This window comes from Passer montanus, unplaced genomic scaffold, assembly GCF_014805655.1.
Source record: "Passer montanus isolate IOZ18808 unplaced genomic scaffold, ASM1480565v1 scaffold100, whole genome shotgun sequence".
Classification (NCBI taxonomy): Eukaryota; Metazoa; Chordata; class Aves; order Passeriformes; family Passeridae; genus Passer; species Passer montanus.
This window is the reverse complement of record NW_024356506.1, coordinates 828,236-846,586: the sequence shown is the minus strand read 5'-3', so window position 1 is coordinate 846,586 and position 18,351 is coordinate 828,236. Positions and strand designations below refer to the sequence as shown.

Below are 18,351 nucleotides of genomic sequence, written 5' to 3'. Positions count from 1 at the left end.
AGGTTCAATGACTCTCTAGGGATTTTCATCTGGAACTGTCAGAAAGTAAGGAAATATTAATGATTACAGTCAAACCTGGAAGACTCTGGGACAAAATTGGAAACCTTATGAGTTTACCTGGCACAGGCAGGCATTTTCCAGCCTCACCTTCCTTTCCCACCTCCCATCCCCATCCTGTCTGTGTTCCTCCAGTGCAGTTTTGGCCATCAATCCTCATCCCTTTCCACATGACCTCTCTTTTCCCATTCTCTCAGACCTCCCTCACTGAAGCAACCCCTGATCTTGTGTCCTGTGGGAATGGGCCATGTGGGGATGGATGATGACAAGGACAGATTTTTCCCTCCTTAGTGCTTTTCCTGGTTTTAATTCCCACAGTATACAGTGGAGTTCTGCCCCCTCTGCTGGAAGACCTCAGCACCTCCAGCTGAGCTCAGTACCCTGGAATTTCCTGAATTGGAATGGACCCACAAGGATCAGCAAATCCAGCTCCTGGCTGTCCTACACAGAACACCCCAAAAATCCCATCAGGTGCCTGAGAGCGTTGTCCAAATGCTTCTTGAACTCTGGCAGGGCTGGTGCAACTCTTGTCTTGTTCTGCAAGGATCAGGTTGCTCATGGCACTTTTGGCCATGTCCATAGGCCATGAAAAATCTAAACCTGCTCACCTGTAGCTCCCCTACACAGTCACAGGTTGGGGTAGCACTGGAAGTGCTTTTGTCACTGGTCTGTCCCCTCAATGCTTTTTTCCCCCAATATTTTACTGATTCTGACAACAAAGGAAAAATTCAGTTGTGGAACCAAATCACACCTTCAAAAATTTCCTTCTCAGTCTTGCCAAGAGTTTGTGGTGGAAGAGTTGCAAAGAGCTGGAGACACAGCAGCTCTCCTTGAGGTATCTTTGACCTTCAGATTATCTCTGCCTCTCCAGCCTGAGCTCAAAAGGGATCTCTGGGAGGTCCACCGGGCATTTATTCCCTGTTGTAAACGGAATTACTCCTTTTGTTTCTCCAGCTGACCCACCCAAGTGCACGTTACCAGTTGCATCCCACCCTGGACTGTTTTCCTTCATTGGAGAAAGACCAGGGATGGAGCAGGGAATGGGGCTAAATCCTTCTGAGAGCAAAGATTTTCTGGAAAAGGATCTGCAGAGGCAGAGTCCTTCAGCTGAACATCTTTGGGGCCAATCAATCTATTGCTAAAAATAAACATTTCAGTTTAAATCGCTTTAAGCTCCTTTCCCTGCTGTGTTCCCTGACTCCAGCCTGGATAACGTCCAGATGTTTTAGAGGTAATGAACCCAAGGAATTGAGAATGCATCAGATAACAAAGCCCCAGCTCCTGGGTCTCTGCTGGGTGAGGATGCTTATCACTCACAAAGGCTCTTTGGTTGTAAAAACGGAGCTGATTGAGGTTTAATTTCTTTACCTTGCCCTGTCTTGCCTCAGTTCTTCTGCGAATTTCTCAAACATGGGTGGGAATGTGATTGTCCTCATTTCAAAGGTCCTTCTCCCAGATTTACCCAAAAAGAGCCCTGCAGGATCCAGAGTCCCACAAAGGTTCTCCCAATTCATGGGCTGCATCTGACTCAGTTTTAGGGTCTGAACAACTCAGTGCATTTCATTTTTTATGTCAACCACATGCTTTTGCTGAGAAAAAAGATTTTGATAAGCCAGGTAACCCCAATAGCCCCCAACTTTCAGAGGGCAGTAGATACTTGAGTCACCCACAAACCAAGGAAGAAAGACCAGAAAATGAGGCAGGAAGCAATTGAAGCAGATATTTCAAAGTTTTATTGTATAAATCTACAAAAGGCTTTGCTACAATAGCAAATCGAGGGTAGCACTATTCTACTGGCAGGCTCTAGTGGCTTGGTGTGATCTTGTAACTCCAACATGACACATGAGGAATAAACTGCCTGGTCCAGTCAGGTCCAGGGCAGGTGATGTCGGCTTACAAAGACCTTTTGGCTTCAACCCCTACAACCTGCAGCGATTTGACATGTTTGCCTTTTGCACAAGGTTGTTTGAATTAATAATATCTCTAGTAAAAATAAAAACTCTAAAGTAGTTTCATCAGTAAATGCAAAATCGCCTAGGGAGGAAAAAAAATGCAGTGGTTGAAATCTGCTAAAGTTCCAGAGGTACAGCACATCCACACTTCTCATTCACGTGACTCTGCCCCAGGAAAATAAACTACCAGTCCTTCCTGGAGAGGCTGGTAATAAAAACCAGGGTGCTACAAGTAAAGCTCCAATTTGCTGGGAGCAACAATTGAAATCAAATCAGTCCAGGAAATTCAGTTCTGCACACTCCAAAAAGCCAGCTGAAAATGTAAAAAAACTCAGGACCACATGACCAAGTAGCACAGACAGGCTAATTCCCTAAAAAACCAGGAGAAATAAAATGCCTTTTGAGGCAGTCCAGTCCCCTGGAAGAGACTGTGGAAATTAAGCACCTCAAAATCAAATATCATTTAGACCTTAAGATGGTGTCCGGGAATCTGCCTTTACATGGTTTTATGGAATTTTCCAGTCCTGGACATTTTTGCTGAGCCTTGTTGGAATGTGCCTTAGGTCCCTCTAGCTTAATTCAAATGCAACAAAACACCACAGAAGTAATGTGGATTTTTTTTGCTCAACACACACACCCCCCCCCCCCCCACAAAAACAACCCCCCCCCCCCCCCCCCATAATGAAACACGCACACCCACACCCACCCACCCACACACACACAGAGGACAGTTGGCTCTGGAAGAGAGAGGAACCAACTGGACCTCTTCGGCTGAGAGATGAACCAAAACTGTCTTGTCCAGCTCACTGGAGCTCTTTTTTTTGGGCTCCCTGGGTCTGGATGGAAACAGTCACTCCAAAGCCAGCACAAGAACCCCAGTTCTTGCAGTAACTCTGGCCCATGCAGACCCAGAGAGCGCCTGCTGTCTCACAAGGCTCCTTGCTGGCAAGACAGCTGGCCCAGATGTGCAGGCTCCAACAGTTCAGACAAGCATCTGGACCGTGGGATGCTTCTCCAAACTCCGGGAGCCCTTTGAGGTTTGGAACTGATACCCGCATGAAACGACTCAGGAGAGGTGAGTTACAGCATGGCCAGCGGGGAGGGTTCCTAGCCAAGGCAGGATCAGCCCCTTGGCAAAGTTAATCAGGAAAGTTTGTTGTTTTTTTTCAGTGAGGATCATTTTCCAGTGAAGATTTCTTTAGGTGAGTCCCAGCAGCCCCAGACTGCAGAGGTGCAGAATCCTCTCCACAGACAGTCAGCATCCCTGCTGTCCCCAAAGCCTGGACTTGGTTCTTCTGTTCTGGCCTCTCTTTCCATTCTCAGCACTTTCTTCTGTGCTTGGAGGACCTGGACCAGCTCAGGCTTTTCTTTGTCCTGCTGGAAGCAGCTTCCCAGTTTCATTCTGGCTCTCAGCACCTTGAATGTTTGCATTGCACTGCATGGGAGGCTCTTTGGTGCATGATTTGCCCTCTTGTCTTCCTGCAGCACGTTCTTCTCCCCTGGGAAAGCTCTTGGACACAGAGAAGGAATCTCAGCAACAGCAGCAGGGATTGCTGGAAAAGAAAAAAAAAAATGCACCAACTCTGATTAGATTTTTGAAGTGAGGATAGAGGGGAAATTCTCAGGAGCTGGGATTAAATTTTGCTGTGCCTGCAGCCTGGAGGACCTATGAGGTGTTGGGGTTTAAGGATTTGCCCATGGTCCAGCCAAGGGAAAGCCACAATGTGCAGTCCGTGGGGCATCAATTACTGGGGCTGGTGCTTGGGTTCTGGCAGCAAGGAGCTGAAATCCCACCTCTCTGGTGGTGCCAGGCTGCTGCAGCCACTGGGACTGAGGTTTTGAGACCAGCACAGGCGTTTGCACCTGGGCTGTTCAATATCTCAGGTCAGGGCACTGGGGACATTCAGGTAGACCCACAAAGCAATATGGGATGTAATTACCTGTGCCAGTCTTTCCTTCAGGTGGTGGATCTGGCCATTGGTGGCTGAGGGTCCTGAGAGCAGGTCTGATATTGAGGCCTTTGTTTTGCAGCTTTTTCTGTGGCTTTCCTCCCAAACGCTGCATGCTGCGAAGTGATTCCTTCTCAGAGGAGGATCTGAGTGAGTCACTGGAAGCAAGAGGAGACAAAGCTTGTAATACACGGCCAGCTCATCCTCAGCAGTGACTCCCACTCCCCCATCACTCAGCCCGGGTCATTAGTGAGAAATGCTCCTTTCTCTGCACGCAGAGCTGTTGACAAACTGGGAACAAGTGAGAGGAGAGCTCCCACCATTCCTGAGACCAGCTCCCAGCAAGGATGCAGAGCAGACCTGCAGCTCCTCTGGGCTGTGCATGGGCCTGGGATGTGCTGCCTCAGGTGGGGACTCAAGCCCAGAGGTTTTCCATGAAGGACAAGGCAGGTTCTGGGGCTGGGCTAATTAAGAATCTCCCCATTCTTTTCCCATATTAATCAGAAAGTGCAGGATACTGCCCTCTTTGGAAACTTTTCCCATTCGTGTATTTCCCTTGGGCTGGTCTCCCTTCCCCTTTCTCCCAACCCAATCCCATATCCCATTTCTGCTGAGTTTTTATCCCAGTTTCTACTGGACATTCTATGACCAGTTCAGCTCTGAGGAGAGAATGCCAGAGAGCTGCCTTACCTTCAGCCTCTTGGAAGGAGTCACAGCAAAGGCCTTCCGAGCCACCAGGGCCACGTGCCACCGCTGTGGCAGTGCCAGGAGCATCCCAGGGTCACTCCTGCTGCTGCATCCCTGCTGTTTATTTGGTCTGGTGGTGGATGCAGGTGATGCCCAAGACCTGTCCAGCCTCGGGAAGCTTTGGAGAGCCAAACTTCAGGAATGTCTTTCTTCTCTCAGTCCTGTCATCAAGCACTGGCCAAAGGTGAGTGCTGAGCGTTTCCTGTCTCAACATGGAAGAAGTCACAAAGTCCAAGTCCATCTCCATTTATGGTGAGATGTTGCAGGAATTCCTCTGTGAGCAGACAACACTCTGTCCTCAGGTGCTGCAGGACAGGGGTGCCAGTCTTTCCAGGAGCATTTGGATTCTGTCTGTGTGAGCAGAAACTCCTTGCAGCGATGCACAGGCTAAAACTCTGCTGGGGCACACAGATCCTCTCTTCACTTCTTTTGGCTTTTACATGGCAAAAGCTTCTGTTGTCTCCACACATCAGCATGGACTCGATTTGCTGCTCTGGGGATATTTTGCTCTGAATTTAGGGTGTGTTTGTTTGTTTCATTCAAAGAATAAGGATTTATTTCCCTTCCCTCCCCCCCAGTCTCTCTCAAAAAAGCTCTGGTGTCTCCTCTCTCTACCTTGAACACCCTCTCTTCTCTGAAAGGAAGGAGACTGCTCCTTCAATAAATGAGCTCAGAATTTAATTAGAAAACCTGTTTCCTGCTGAATGCACAGGATAATGTGCAGAGAAAGGATGAAATCTGCCTCTGCACTGCAGTGGCCTTGAATTAGAGTGAGCAGAAACTAAGACAAGAAGTAAACCAGTAAGAGCCTCTTGAGAGGAAACACATTAAAGCAGGTATTAGGTGCAGTGAAATGAAAACCACAGAAAATAATCCAGATTCTTAAAGCTTTCAGTTCCTGAAATAATAGGATTATTTTTTCTTCTTATAACAAAAAATAATCAAAAAATTACTTTAATCCTTTGGAGCAAGTAAGAGCAGGAGATTGCCAAGTGAACAGAAACCCAGAGGTTAATCAAAAACAGGCAAGGGTGAAAAAGAAAGCTGTCTCCTCAGGACAGGGCCACCCTCTCGGAGGAGGGAGGAGAGAAGGAAAAAGAGAGATCCAGATGGGTAGGAACCCTCCACCAACTGCTGCACTCGTATGAAGTCCTTGAGAGCTGCCAGTGCCGAGCGGCCGCTTCACAAGTTGGGAATTGTCTCTAGTTTCTTGTCAGGGAATTCTCATAAAATTGGCTGTTCCCCGCAGTGGTGCCAGCAGGGTCCCCAGCACCACCGCATGGCACGGCCTGGGTGAGGGGGGCAGCCCCATCCTGGGGTTCCTCTCCCTCACCACCTCCCTCCCCCCAGGAGCAAAGCCAATCCCTCTGCTCTGGGCTGTTGGACTGAGCACTCCTCAGGTCTCGTCTCAGCCAGAACTTCCCTCCAAGGAGAAGCTTCCTAAATAAGCCCCCTTCTCCCTTCCACGGAACCCAGACCCCCCTCAGGGGAGCTCATATGACAGTGGCTGGGGGGCTGGGGGGCTCTGGTTGAGTCCCATTGCTCGGCACGGGACTGGCGGTGGTTGAGGGGGGCACGGTCTCCACGGAGTCTCCTGGCTGAACCTCAGGGGTCCTCTGTGGGCTGGGCTCCTCAGAGTGCTCCATGTTGCCTTGGACCTCCTTCCCCCTCTGGATCAGCTGCTCTAAGGTCTTGGGCAGGGGGTAGCTCAGGAAACGCTTCAGTTTGGGCTGGAGGGTTCCTACCACGTACTGGATGATCTCCTCCTCATCTGCATCCACATAGAGGGTCTGGTACAGGTCTCTCTTGCGCCAGAGGAACTGATCCAGGGGCTCCCCCTCTTTCTGGGGCAAATCCAGCTCCCTTTTGATCGCATCCCTAGTCAGAGTTCCCTCGCTGTACTGCAGGAACTCCTTCTTGAACTCGACCCAGTTTTTGACGGAGTCCTGCTTGTACTCCCACCACTTTTTAGCTGGGCCGTTCATGTGGTTTTGGATCTGAGACAGCCAATACTCCTCTGTTCCACCCACCTGCTTTAAGTATTCCTCCAAGTGGCTCAAGAACTCCCGGGGATCCTCAAACACCTGGGTCTCCACGGGGGAAGCTGGAGCGTCCTCCGACACGGAGACCCACTGGTAGGAATCGTGGCCCTGGGGGATGCTGGGCACCTCCCCGGGAGGAGGGGTCAGGGCATACATCTGGCTCATGTCCAGGGCATAATCATAAATCTCCCCCTCACTCGGCCTTATCTCCGGACCTCCCACCCCGACGGACACTGTCTGCTTGCCCTGCTCCCCAGGGCAGTATTTGCCTCCCATGGACTCCAGGCGGTCAGCCCACTTTTCCAGGCGGAAAAAGACCTCCTTCCAAACATTCATCTCCCTCTTGACCCACCTCTCCAGGTGGGCAATGGTCTCCTGGCATCTGGCCAGGCAGGCCTTGATGGACTTCTTCCATCTCTGGTTTTCAGTTGGGACGTGGTCCTCTAAGTTGTTCTCCAACTTCCCCACGGATTTCTGCAATCCCTTCAGCTCCCGCTCCACCTGCTTGGAGACCTCTGTCAGGAGGTGCCGGTGGGTCCTCCGGACATGCTCCAGCATTTCTGCCCTGCACTTCCCTATCTGCAGGATCACATTGGGCTTGTTGGCAACTCCACGGTGCCCCTGGAAGGAGTGGACGCCCGCGCTGGTGACATTGTCCAGCTGCATGGCTCCGACCGTGCGAGTGGCAAACGCGGGAAGAACTGGGTTATAAGCCCCTGGCACTAAAGCTGGATCCCAAAAAACCCCACCACAACACTTCCTGAAAGACACACAGAGACTTCTAAACCCCCCTCCAAGGACTTTGGGACACAAACACAACCCAATCAGATATCACCGCAGAGCGAGCTGGTCGGTCCACGTGGATCCCAGAGAGAGTTGTAGGCAAATTTCTCCTGGTGCCAAGCTGGAAACGCCGGTCTCACGTGTTCAGGGGAGTCCCAGAGAGAACCAGGATCCTCCAGGAACAAGGAGAGGAGTTGGATAGGATGTCCAATCCCGCTGGGAATCTGGAACGCCGCAAAGTCCCCGCCGGAGGAAATCACAGAGATGCACAAAGAAGCTGGAAGCTGCAGCAAAAATCCGGGTGATTTCTCCTCGGGCAAACTAGGTGAGTCAAAAACCGCTTTCACTGGAGATGCAAAGAGCTGCTTCTCCTCCCTGTCTGAACTGCCACTAGTCCAGGCTCCTCCATCTACTTATACTCCACGCAGCTCAACATGTGGGTGGTGCCCAGCCTCCTCTCGCACTCTCAGCGCAGCGTTCATTGGAGGAAAAGAGATGCCGGTGACTGTGGCAACCCAGATTTTGGCAGCCTCCCCTCGCTCGCCACCCCCTCGCTCACGCCCCCAGACTCGACGCGAGAAGCGCTTGAAAGGTGCTGGAGACAGTTGGAGAGATGGATGAGTAATCGCACCTTCCGCCTCTCGGAGCGCAGGAAAAACACTTATTCCTTCCACAACTCTTTACTCAGCAAGGTCATCATTAACATGCGTCCCCTGGCAGGGCTCGGGGAGGGCGGGATGAGGAGGAATCCGGTGTGTCAGACGCCCCCGGGCCCCCCGCACACCCCCTGCGCTCACACACACACACAGGGTGAGCTCACTGCTCATGCAAATGCCTGGGAATTGTGGTAAATCAGCAGCGCGAAAAAAAAAAAAAAAAAGGGTAGAGAAGAGAAAGGAAAAGCAAAGGTGGGGGGGCGGTGGGATGCAGAGGGAGGAACACTCAAGGGAGCCACTTCAGCACAAATTGGAGCGCTCTGGACTTTCTCAGGCTTTGGTAGGTGGGAGTCATCCCCGCGGCTTAATCGCACCAGACCAACCACTATCTTGGGAATATTGGGTGAGGGAGGGGGACAACATCCTGGTTTTTTACACCGAATTAAATCCGCCCATCAAAAGCCTGTTCTGTACTTAGCTTTGAATCAGATGCTTAATCAGTGAGCCAGCCCACCAGTGCAGATGAAGCTACATTTGTTCTTCGCTCTTGACAAGGCAGGAAAAGCCAACCATAAAAGGAGTCTCCGGGTCTTACATAAGCCAGAGATAAAGGATTCCCTAATCCGAGAGAGTTTCCCCGCCGGAACACCCTCGGAGAGGTGCTGAGGACATCTGGGCCTTCTCGTCCCTTCCCAGTGCCAGTGGCCGGAGGCAGTGGGATGCTGATCCATCAGGATAAATCTAAAAGGGGGGTTTGAGCCTGTTGGCAGCAGGGTGGTGCTGGGGGGCATGGCGGACCCCTGCCTGTCTCAGGATGGTGGGCAGGGTGCCAGCAAGGCTGAATGTGGGTCCTCACTCCCAAAGGTCCTGGCTCTGTGGTTCCTGGTGGGAATTCAGCCATCCCAGAGGAGCAAGAAGAGGAGGAGGCAGAGGGTGTTTCAGTGAAGTCCTGCTGGAAGGAGGTTCTGTTGAGCCCAGGTTAAATCAGAATCACAAACTGGTGGTGATTAATTTGAAGGGCATAAGAGGCAGGGGTCAGGATTCCCTTTTTTTCCCTCAAATCTATGTAACTTAGGAGGGCCCATGTTTGTTCCCTAGCAGGTGGTGGCTCTCAGAGAATAAGAGGGTTACTTAGGGCAGCAGCAGCTGACCTAGAAGGGCTGCATGGTTTGGTTGAAATGTGGGTGGGACAGTGAGTGGGGAAGGGGACAAAACCCTGAGGGTGTAACACAGAATTCCTAATCCAGCAGTCCCTCCCAGTGCCATTTCTGACTGCCCTCTGCCTCGCTTACTTCTCCAATTTCACCCAGTTTTCCTAAGCACAAGATTTTGGGGCAGCTGTGTTTGTGTTCAGGAAAAGTCAAATGTCAATTATCTGAGGGGTTGGGAGAGGTCTGGAGCTTTTTATGCTGCAGTCTCAGTGCCCCAGAAACTGCCTCAAACCTGCTCTGCTAGGAAAAGATAACACGGACTGGGAGAGACTCTGCAACCTTTGTACCTCTGGATTAGTGCAGAGATATTCCCTGGAGAGGTTTTCACCCAGGACCCCCAGAAATGACCCATAGGATGGGGACAATATAAAGTGGCATTAACTCTGCAGGATGACCTGCATTCAGCCTCTCCTTGTCCCATCAAATGCCAGAGTCTGGGATGAAATGGCTCCTAAATCTGCCCCAATAAATGGATCCCTGTTCGGGCCCTGCTGCCTCTCTCTGCTCCTCCCTTGCTTTTCAGCTGGGGGGGAACCCTGGATCTGAACGGCCTCGTTTGACACTCAGCACAGGATCTCAGGATTATTAAGGATGAAGGGGACTCAGGAGGTTTCTAGCTCAACCTCCTACTCTGAGCTGAGTCAGCTGCTGGGTCAGCTGAGCTGGTTCCAGGCACTGAAAACCCCAGGGATGGCGATTGCTCTGAGGGAAAACCTTTTCCCTTGTACCCAAACTGAGTGTCCTGTTGGAATTTGGACCTGCTGTGCCTTGTCCTCTCACCAGCCACCAGAAGATCCTGGTTCTGTCTCCTTGATAACTTCCACAGGGACAGGACACTGCTGTTGGATCCCCCAAATCCATCACTTCTCTGGTGTCTAATCCCACACCAGGCACCAGCTCTGACCATCCCAATGGCCTGAACTCATTCTCTGTGATCACTGTCGTGAATTAAGAGGCCCAAACATAATTGCAACAAAATATGATTTAAAATGCTCTGACTGGAGGGAGATAATCACCTCCATGATCTCCTGGCTGTATTTATGCTCCCACAATCCAGGATAATAATTTTGCTACCAGGACAAGCTGCTGTATCATCCTCAGCCCTGCTGAGCACTCCCAGGTCCAGTTCTCCCAGTCTGTTGCTGCCAGGGACTCTTTTCCCCCTAGAAATTCCAGAATTAGCCCTTGCTGAGCATCACCACTCTTCTCTTGGCTCTTCCCTCCAGCTTTTCCAGGTCTCTGGGTTAATCGCATTCAGCCTCCTTTCACAGAGCTCTCCCCCTAATCACTCTCCTCCTAATTCTGTGGAGGTGGAGGGGGAGGTGGGAGAAGCGAGGACGAATGGGGGTTTTCCTTCTGGACCTGCTGGGGAGCGAGTTGCTGATTAAGACGTGTGTGATAAGCATTTTCTTTGTACTTCTAATTAAAGCGAGGTGCGTGGGAAGAGGAGGAGGAGAGAGGGGAGCCGGAAGCCAAGGGAGGAGGGAGATGTGGAGCGAGGTGATGGAGAGAGGCAATTTGAGGCAGACAGGCAGATTCGGGGCACAGAGAGGCAGACAGGCATGGAAGGACAGGATCCACGGATTGGGACAGGATGGGGAGGAGGCAGAACTCTTCTGGGTGGCCACAGGGTGTCCAAGATAAGAGAGGGGCAAGAAGAGCAGAAAGGAGAGTGGGATGTGAGGATGAGGGCGAGCAGTTTGCTCCAAAAGAGCTAAGCTGAAGCAAGGGAAGGAGAGAAAATAGCAAAAAGCCACATCTCATAGCTCAGCAGGGATGGTGTCAACGTGGGTTGTCTCCCTAGAGCTTCCTGGATGCACCGTAGGTTAGGATCAGATCCAAAAAAAAAAAAAAAAGAGGAGAGAGAAAAGGGGAAAGCCAACAGACCAGTTAAAAACAGCAAAAGGAGCATGTGGCAGTGAGCAGCAACTGAGCCTTCCCCTGAGGGGAGTGGGACCAGAATAAAGGGACACTGAGTCACTGGCACCTTCCCTGGTGCTGTCACTGTCTGCTGAGGACACGATGCACCCCGAGCCTGGTGGCACTCACCCCTTGGCATCAGTTCAGCCTGTGGGCTCTCTCTGCCTTAGGAGCAAATGTGTTTGGTTTTGGGGTTTTTTTAGGGGGTTGACAGGCCTTTGCCACCTCATCTGGATGAGTGTTCTGCTCAGAGGCTCCTTGTGGCAAGAGCTGTCACTTCTTGGAGAGCAGCCTGAGCTGCGAGCCAGATGAACCTGGTGGGTGAGTGAGAAGGGGGAGATCCCGAGCGAAACTTGGGGAAGTTTCTGGTGCAGCTGATTCTGTGCTTCACATGCTCCGAGGAGCTCTGGCATATGCTGAAGTGCCCTCCTGTGCTGCCAGGGTCCCTCCCCAGTTGTGCACTGAGATGTTCATTGTGTTCCTCCTTGGAATTGCTGTCTGGAGGAGACTTTCTTTCACCCAGGACTCTTTGAAGCACTTGAAATTAGAAGCCTGAAGCCATGTGGGCAATTCATCCCATATTCTTGCAGGAACTAATATCTTCTAGTGGTGAACAAGGGATTTGCTGCATTATCCTATATTCCCTGTGCTAGAATTTTCCCTTTCCTTTCTGTAATTGCTTCCTCTTTCTAGAAGAAATAAGAAGAAAATAAGAAACCACATTTTCCCCCCATCTGCCTCCACATCCTTTCAATCCCTATTAATTCTCCTACAGCTCACCAGACAAAGCTGCCCAGTCATTTGTTTGGTAGCAAAAACCCTTGGAAGGAAATAAAATTAAGAAGAAACCAAGGTGTTGGGCTTTTAAACTCGCAAGGAACGAAAGAGGGAAAAGAATAGCACATTTAATTTGCACCATACGTTTCTATTCATCCATCTCCAGCCCTGGAACACTTTATTGCACTGGAGCTGGCACTCACAACGCAGAGTTTTGCTTTTAAAACATGGTTCACACGTCAGTGGGTCCTTTGTTCCCGGCCACCCATTGTCCCCCAGGCCCACGTCACTTACTGGGAGGGTGTGGAAGCAATTGGGAACCTGAGGGCATCCTGCTATCAATATTACCCCACAATGATGATTGTTATTAGTGCCACAACTTCTGGTGCATAATTCTCTCTGTATTCCTTTTCATCTGGAAAGCCCTACTTTGAGAGGAAGATAAAGTGCTTTGTTTTCCAACTAAAAATATCTCCCGTGTTTTGTAATTCTCCCCTCTTCTTATTTAATGAGATGTTTGTTATTTTGGTTTTCTTGCTGGGCAGAGGAAATGTTAATGAGCCTCTCCTTGTGCTGCTTTTTGCCTCCTCAAGCCTGCCTGAGGCTAAAGCAAGGAAGTCAAAGGAGGTATCAGCATTTTTCACACTCTGGCATTGGCTGTTGTGACCCTCCCGAGGTCAACACAAATAGAAAGACATCTCCAAATGAACTTCATTTTCCTCCCCTGCACAGCCCTGACGAGCTGGAAAAACACATTTGTCGCGGTGTCAAAGGGCCTGGTTCACAACTGGTTTGTGACAATTCTTCTGCCACGTTTTACAGCTGAGTTTGGCCCACTTTGGGCCTCACACTTGACTCCTCACCCACCTGCCTCCCTTCAGGGTGTCCCTCTAAGTGCTCCAGTAAAAGTTTCTGATTTTAATGCTCTTTTTTTACTCCTCCTCAGCAGCAAACACTGCAAATCACAGGTCTGCTAAAAAAAGGGAGAGCGGTGGGGTGGCTGTGAGGAGCAGACCTGGTTCCTCTGCTGGTGTGGCTTGGCTGACAGAGTCCCATCAGGCCAGGAGAGCTCTGCTCCTCATCCTCTGCCTTCATCCCATGGAGATCTACGGATCATTTGTGGCCCATGGAGCCAGTCCCCTCCTCCCCTGCATCCCATTTCATTCTGGGCTTCACACTGACACCCCAAGGCTGTGTGAGAGGAGAGGTGGTGGTGTGGTGGTGGGGCACTGGGATGTCACAGCCACATGGGGAAAATGGGACATGGTCCTTGCTGGTGGCATCACATCCTACCCTTGATGATGATTCCTGTGGTGACCAAGGGAAGCTGTGCAGCCACAGGTTATTGGCTGTACCAGCTGCTCAGGTGATGGCTCAGGCTGCTCCAGACCTTTCCAGACCTTTCCTGCTCCAGCTCATCCTGCTGTTCCCATGGGTGAATCGATATTAAGCCTCTCTTTCACTTTGCTCAGCACCTACATGGATTTTTCTCCTGGACTAGAGCACATGGGAAGGACTTTAGGGTTGTTGGGAGCCTTGTTTTCCATCAGTGAAGTCAGACTGGCTCACGGGAAGATTTCCATCTTCAGACTCCCTGCTATGGGCTGTGGGGAGGATGGAGAAACGGGATTGTCCTGTGGCCATAAGAGGAAATCCTGCCTTGTGGTGCTGAACAGCCAGAGCTGATTCCATGGAGAATCCACCACAGCCCCTCTTCCACATCAAATTACGGAGCCCTACCTCTCCTGTGAGTGGCAGCACCTCTGCTTCCATGAGGGAATACACCTGAGGAAGGTAAGGAATGTTCAGGGAAGGCTTTGCACCTGGTAGTGCAGGTGTCCTCCAAGGTATCATCCAGACATTTTCCTCCCTGCCTGAACCACTGATCAGTTACTGCCTTGCTGAATGGATGGATGGTTTTTCTCCTTCACCCCTTAAATGCTTTATTTTCCCTCATTCAGGCTGAAATCCCAAAGTATTTCCAAACCTGTCCAGGATTTGGCCACAGAAGCGTCAAAGAGGTTTAAAGCCACGTTCCTCCTAATTTGGCACCAGGGTTTCAACCCAAGCATCCTCAGTGATGGGACATTCCTAAAATGAAGGGAAAACCTCAGTGCTTGATTATAACTCATTTTGTGGGCATGGTTTGTACCTGCCTCTGAACAGGGATGTGTGTCTGTCTGTCTGTCTGCCTTGGGCTCCATTGGGGCATTCCAAAGGACACCAAGGGGACACAGAGCCTTTCCATGATCACAGAAGGACACGAGGCTGCTGTTCCCAGCCCAACCTGTGTCCCTAGAGCTCTGTCAGCTCCCTGCTCTCACAGCCATCACCACCCTGAAGACACAAACTAGGCCACTGCTCTCCTCTTTTTAGAATTTCTGTCACTGAGTTGTGACTCAATTTACCTTTTTTTCCACCTTTCCATATTGCTTCTCCTTCTTCTAAGCTGTTTCCCCTATTTTTGCCCCCACCAAGCATTGCTGCTAACAAAAGATTTCCTCTAAGCATCCTTGCTAATCTCGTCTATCCACAGGGAGCCACAGCTGGGTGCAGAAATTGTCCCCTTGTCCCAAGAAAACAACAGAGCACCTGCCTCATGTGGCAGAGAGGCTCCTGCATCGCTGGGAACAGCAGGGGTGATGCCAGGTCACTTCTGGAATAAAGGGAGCCTCATTCAGCACATCCTCATCCCAGCCCAATTCTACCAGCATTCCCATTTCCTTTATTTAAGTACCTGAAAATGAGAGATGGGTAATTAGGGCCAGCAGGGAAGCTTGAGGGAAACAGAATAACGTGAGAAGCAAGCAGCAGACTGTGCTAATTTCTTCCTTCCAAATCTAGGAGGCCCCAGACGTCACTAAAAGCTTTATTAAAACAGGGGTGGGAGGAGCTGGGGAGAGAGCTGCTGTGGAAAGAGTTTCAGGAGTTCCTTGCTCCAAAAACCCCTCACGACTCCTCAGCACATCACTTCCCCAGCACTGAACACAACTCCTTGGTGGTCTCAGGCTTGAGATCACAGAATCCTAGAAAAGTTTGGGTTGGAAGGGACCTTTGAAGGGCATCAAGCTCCCACCCTTTTTCCATGGCCACATTCCATTGGTCCTGGTTGCTCCAAGCCCCATCCAGCCTGGCCTTGGACACTTCCAGGGTGGGAAATCCACAGGATTAGAAGCATAAACTTGGGACAGGAGTGATCCTGACACCAATCTGTTCCTCGTCCCCACAAGATCATGGGAATTTATTCCGTCTCCCTTCTCCTCAGGTTATCTTTCAATCTAGGGGGATAAAAAGCTGCTGATGGAAATTTTTGTCCTCATAGATCTGTTGAATCTTAGCAAGACCAAAAAGGGGAGGGAATAATAAAGAAAACAAGGAGGGGAAGGAAGGAAAAAAAGGAGAGAGAGAAAAAAAGGGTAGAATAAAAAGAAAAAAAAAGGGAAAAAATGGGTTGGGGGGGGTAAGAAATAAAAGAAAAATAACAGTACAGTGACACCCAGAGTTACTTGAGCCTGATTTTAGTGACAGATCCCTAAGGATTGCAGAATTTTTTGTTCGTGTCCCTCAGACATGATGTGGATGATCCCGCTGCAGGGCAGTCGGGATGGGATGGGATGGGATGGGATGGGATGGGATGGGATGGGCTGGGATGGGATGGGATGGGATGGGGTGGGATGGGATGGGATGGGATGGGATGGGATGGGATGGGATGGGATGGGATGGGATGGGATGGGCAGCGCTCCCCTGTTGCTGTGCTCCTGCTCCCAGCCTGGCGGATGCCGGGGAGGCGGCGGCAGCTCGCTCCCAGCAAAACGGGATCGAGCTCTCCATGGATCCCAGCAGGAATGCTGCGACAGAGAAAGGGAAGGATTTTGGCGGGGCATGCAGGGTCATTGGTCCAGCCCTGCCAACCCTTCCCTGCCCATCTCTGCCCTCTCTCCCCTCTCACACAGAGCTCTGACCTTCCCGGAGCATCCTCAGCCCCCGCTGCGGGGGGAGGATGCGCTATCCTGGATTTCCCACCCCGGTTTTTAGTTTTTTTGGGATTTTTTTTTTGTTTTCCAGCAGTCAGATTTGGCTGGGGGGAGGGAGGGGAGGGCCAGGCGAAGCGGCGGCTCGGCGTTAATGGGTTCCTTGAGGAGAAGCCGAGGGTAGAGCATCCATCCCCGCAGGTACCTGGAGAGCCATGAGCCATCCTGGGATGAGACAGCGGCGGTGGGCGGGAGTGCGGGGGAGGAGGGGGGAGTGGGAGAGGGGCAGACAAAAGGGATGAGTAGTGTGAGTGTGTGTTTGTGTGCCGGGGGATCTGCCGCACGCTCCTGCCTTTCTTCCACCTGCCTGCCAACAGGCAAGGATGGCAAGATGCCGGGTGAGTTTTCCAGGGGGGTGAAAATGAGCCACGGCAGCACCCCCAAGGCACTGCTAAAATAGGGATGCTGTGGGCATGGCTCCCCAAATGTGGTGCCTACTCTGGGGGGGTTACAGCCAGGCTTTCTTCTCTTCTGGAGATGCATCAGGGGAGGGGAAAAGAGCCCCTGCAGAGCTGCTTTGCTCTCTGAAGGGATCCTACAATCCTGGAATCCTAGGATTGGGGTTGCAATGAATGTAAAAATAATCCCATTCCAACCCCCTACCGTGGGAAGGGACACCTTGCTCTAGACCAGGCTGCTCAGAGCAATGTTTGGGGAGTTTGTGGTGGAGGGGGAAACCTTAAGATTTGGAGTTTTATGGCCTCCACAATACACACAGGCAGATCCTTCCTTCCCATCCACTGCTGGTTCTCCAAAATCCTTCAACTTCAATCCTTCAACTCCGCCCCCAGGTTCTGTGAGGGTGACACAATCTCGCCAGGATACCCCCAGGTTTCTGTCAGTGGTCATGCAGGAATTGTACTGAACATGAAATCTCTACCCAAAGCTCGAGTTTAAGTGGGGATCAGGAGGTGGAGGTCGCATTAAAATCGTGTTTGTCACTTGCATGGAATCATGGAATTGTTACTGCTGGAAAATACCTCTAAAATCACTGGCATAGGTTTTCCCAGATAAGCTGTGGCTGCCCCACCCCTGGAAGTGTCCAAGGCCAGGCTGGACAGGACTTGGAGCAACCTGGGATAGTGGAAGGTGTCCCTGCCCATGGGAGTGGGTGGAACTGGATGGTTTCTTCCAACCCAAACCATTCCATGCTCATCAGAGATCAAATTCAATGATCACCAAGCATTGTGATATGAACCCAGCACCACCACTGTGTTCACCACTAAACCATGTCCTCAAATCATTAAAAAATTAGTCTGGTTTTGTCCAAAATAGACATGTGATAGGGTTTCCTTCCCAGGAATTTTGGGAAACCATGTTCAGAGCACATCTGTTTTAACTGGGACATAAATTGTAATTTCTTCACAGCTGAAGAGCTCTGACCCCCACATCATCAACTACCCAACTTCTGCAAGAGCTTTGCATTTTGGATAATAATAAACATCCATCAGGCCAGACCCAGCTATCAACCTGCCTGTCTTAAATCCTGAAATACACACCCTAGGCTACGCATCCCAGATGTCACAGGAAAGCCAACACCAGAGAATTGTTTAGGTGGGAGAACACCTCTAAGATCGTGAAGCCCAACCATTACACCAGCCCTGCCAATGTCCCCAAGTGACACATCCACACATCTGTTAGATCTCTCCAGGGCTGGGGACTCCATGACTGCCACAGGCATCATGCTCCAGCATCCCCCTCCCTCATTGTGCACATTTGGTCACACAGAGATGCCACCAGGAGTGACCAAGCCTTGCTCTGACCCAGAACTGTTCACCTAAGGCACAGAGGTCCAGACCAAGAAGAGATCTGGACTCACCACACACAGGCTGAGCACCCCTAAGAGCACCTTATTTCCTTTCTCAGCCCCAAAACCAGAGGGTTTCCCCTCAGGCTGTTTGGTCTGGATGAATTTGTGGTTTTCATTGAAGTCTTGTGGGTTTAGGGGAGACCCCTGAGGGTCAAAAAGTGTTTACCCAAGAGCTTCCAGGTAGGGTCCTGCCTGATCTCTGAAAGGACCTCCCCCTCCTTAATTTGGTCACTGAATGACCAGCACAGAACTTCATTCCTCCTCTCCTCTCCCCAAGTACTTGTACAAGATTGCCTGTGACATTTAGAGCAGCTAAAATTATCTCAATTAAATATCTCCACTGGTTTCCCTTTGTTCTCTTTTCCTTTCTAGCTCTTTCCTTCCAGACAGCTGGAACATGTTCTTTAGACAGTCTT

At 50.7% G+C, this 18,351-nt stretch overlaps 1 protein-coding gene across 1 annotated transcript; it reads right to left on the bottom strand.

The window, feature by feature from the left end:
• Positions 1-3,481: 3,481 nt before the first annotated feature.
• ARC (activity regulated cytoskeleton associated protein) lies at positions 3,482-7,907 on the bottom strand. The gene is made up of 3 exons (XM_039714559.1): positions 4,649-7,907; positions 3,950-4,116; positions 3,482-3,562 (listed from the first exon to the last, which is right to left on the bottom strand). The coding sequence occupies exon 1, from the start codon at positions 7,411-7,413 to the stop codon at positions 6,199-6,201; it is 1,215 nt and encodes a 404-aa protein (XP_039570493.1). The 5' UTR covers positions 7,414-7,907; the 3' UTR covers positions 3,482-3,562; positions 3,950-4,116; positions 4,649-6,198.
• Positions 7,908-18,351: the final 10,444 nt, after the last annotated feature.

Bases quoted from the DNA above. Each gene is read 5' to 3' on its own strand.
- ARC (XM_039714559.1), bottom strand. From the start codon at position 7,413: ATGCAGCTGGACAATGTCACCAGCGCGGGCGTCCACTCCTTCCAGGGG.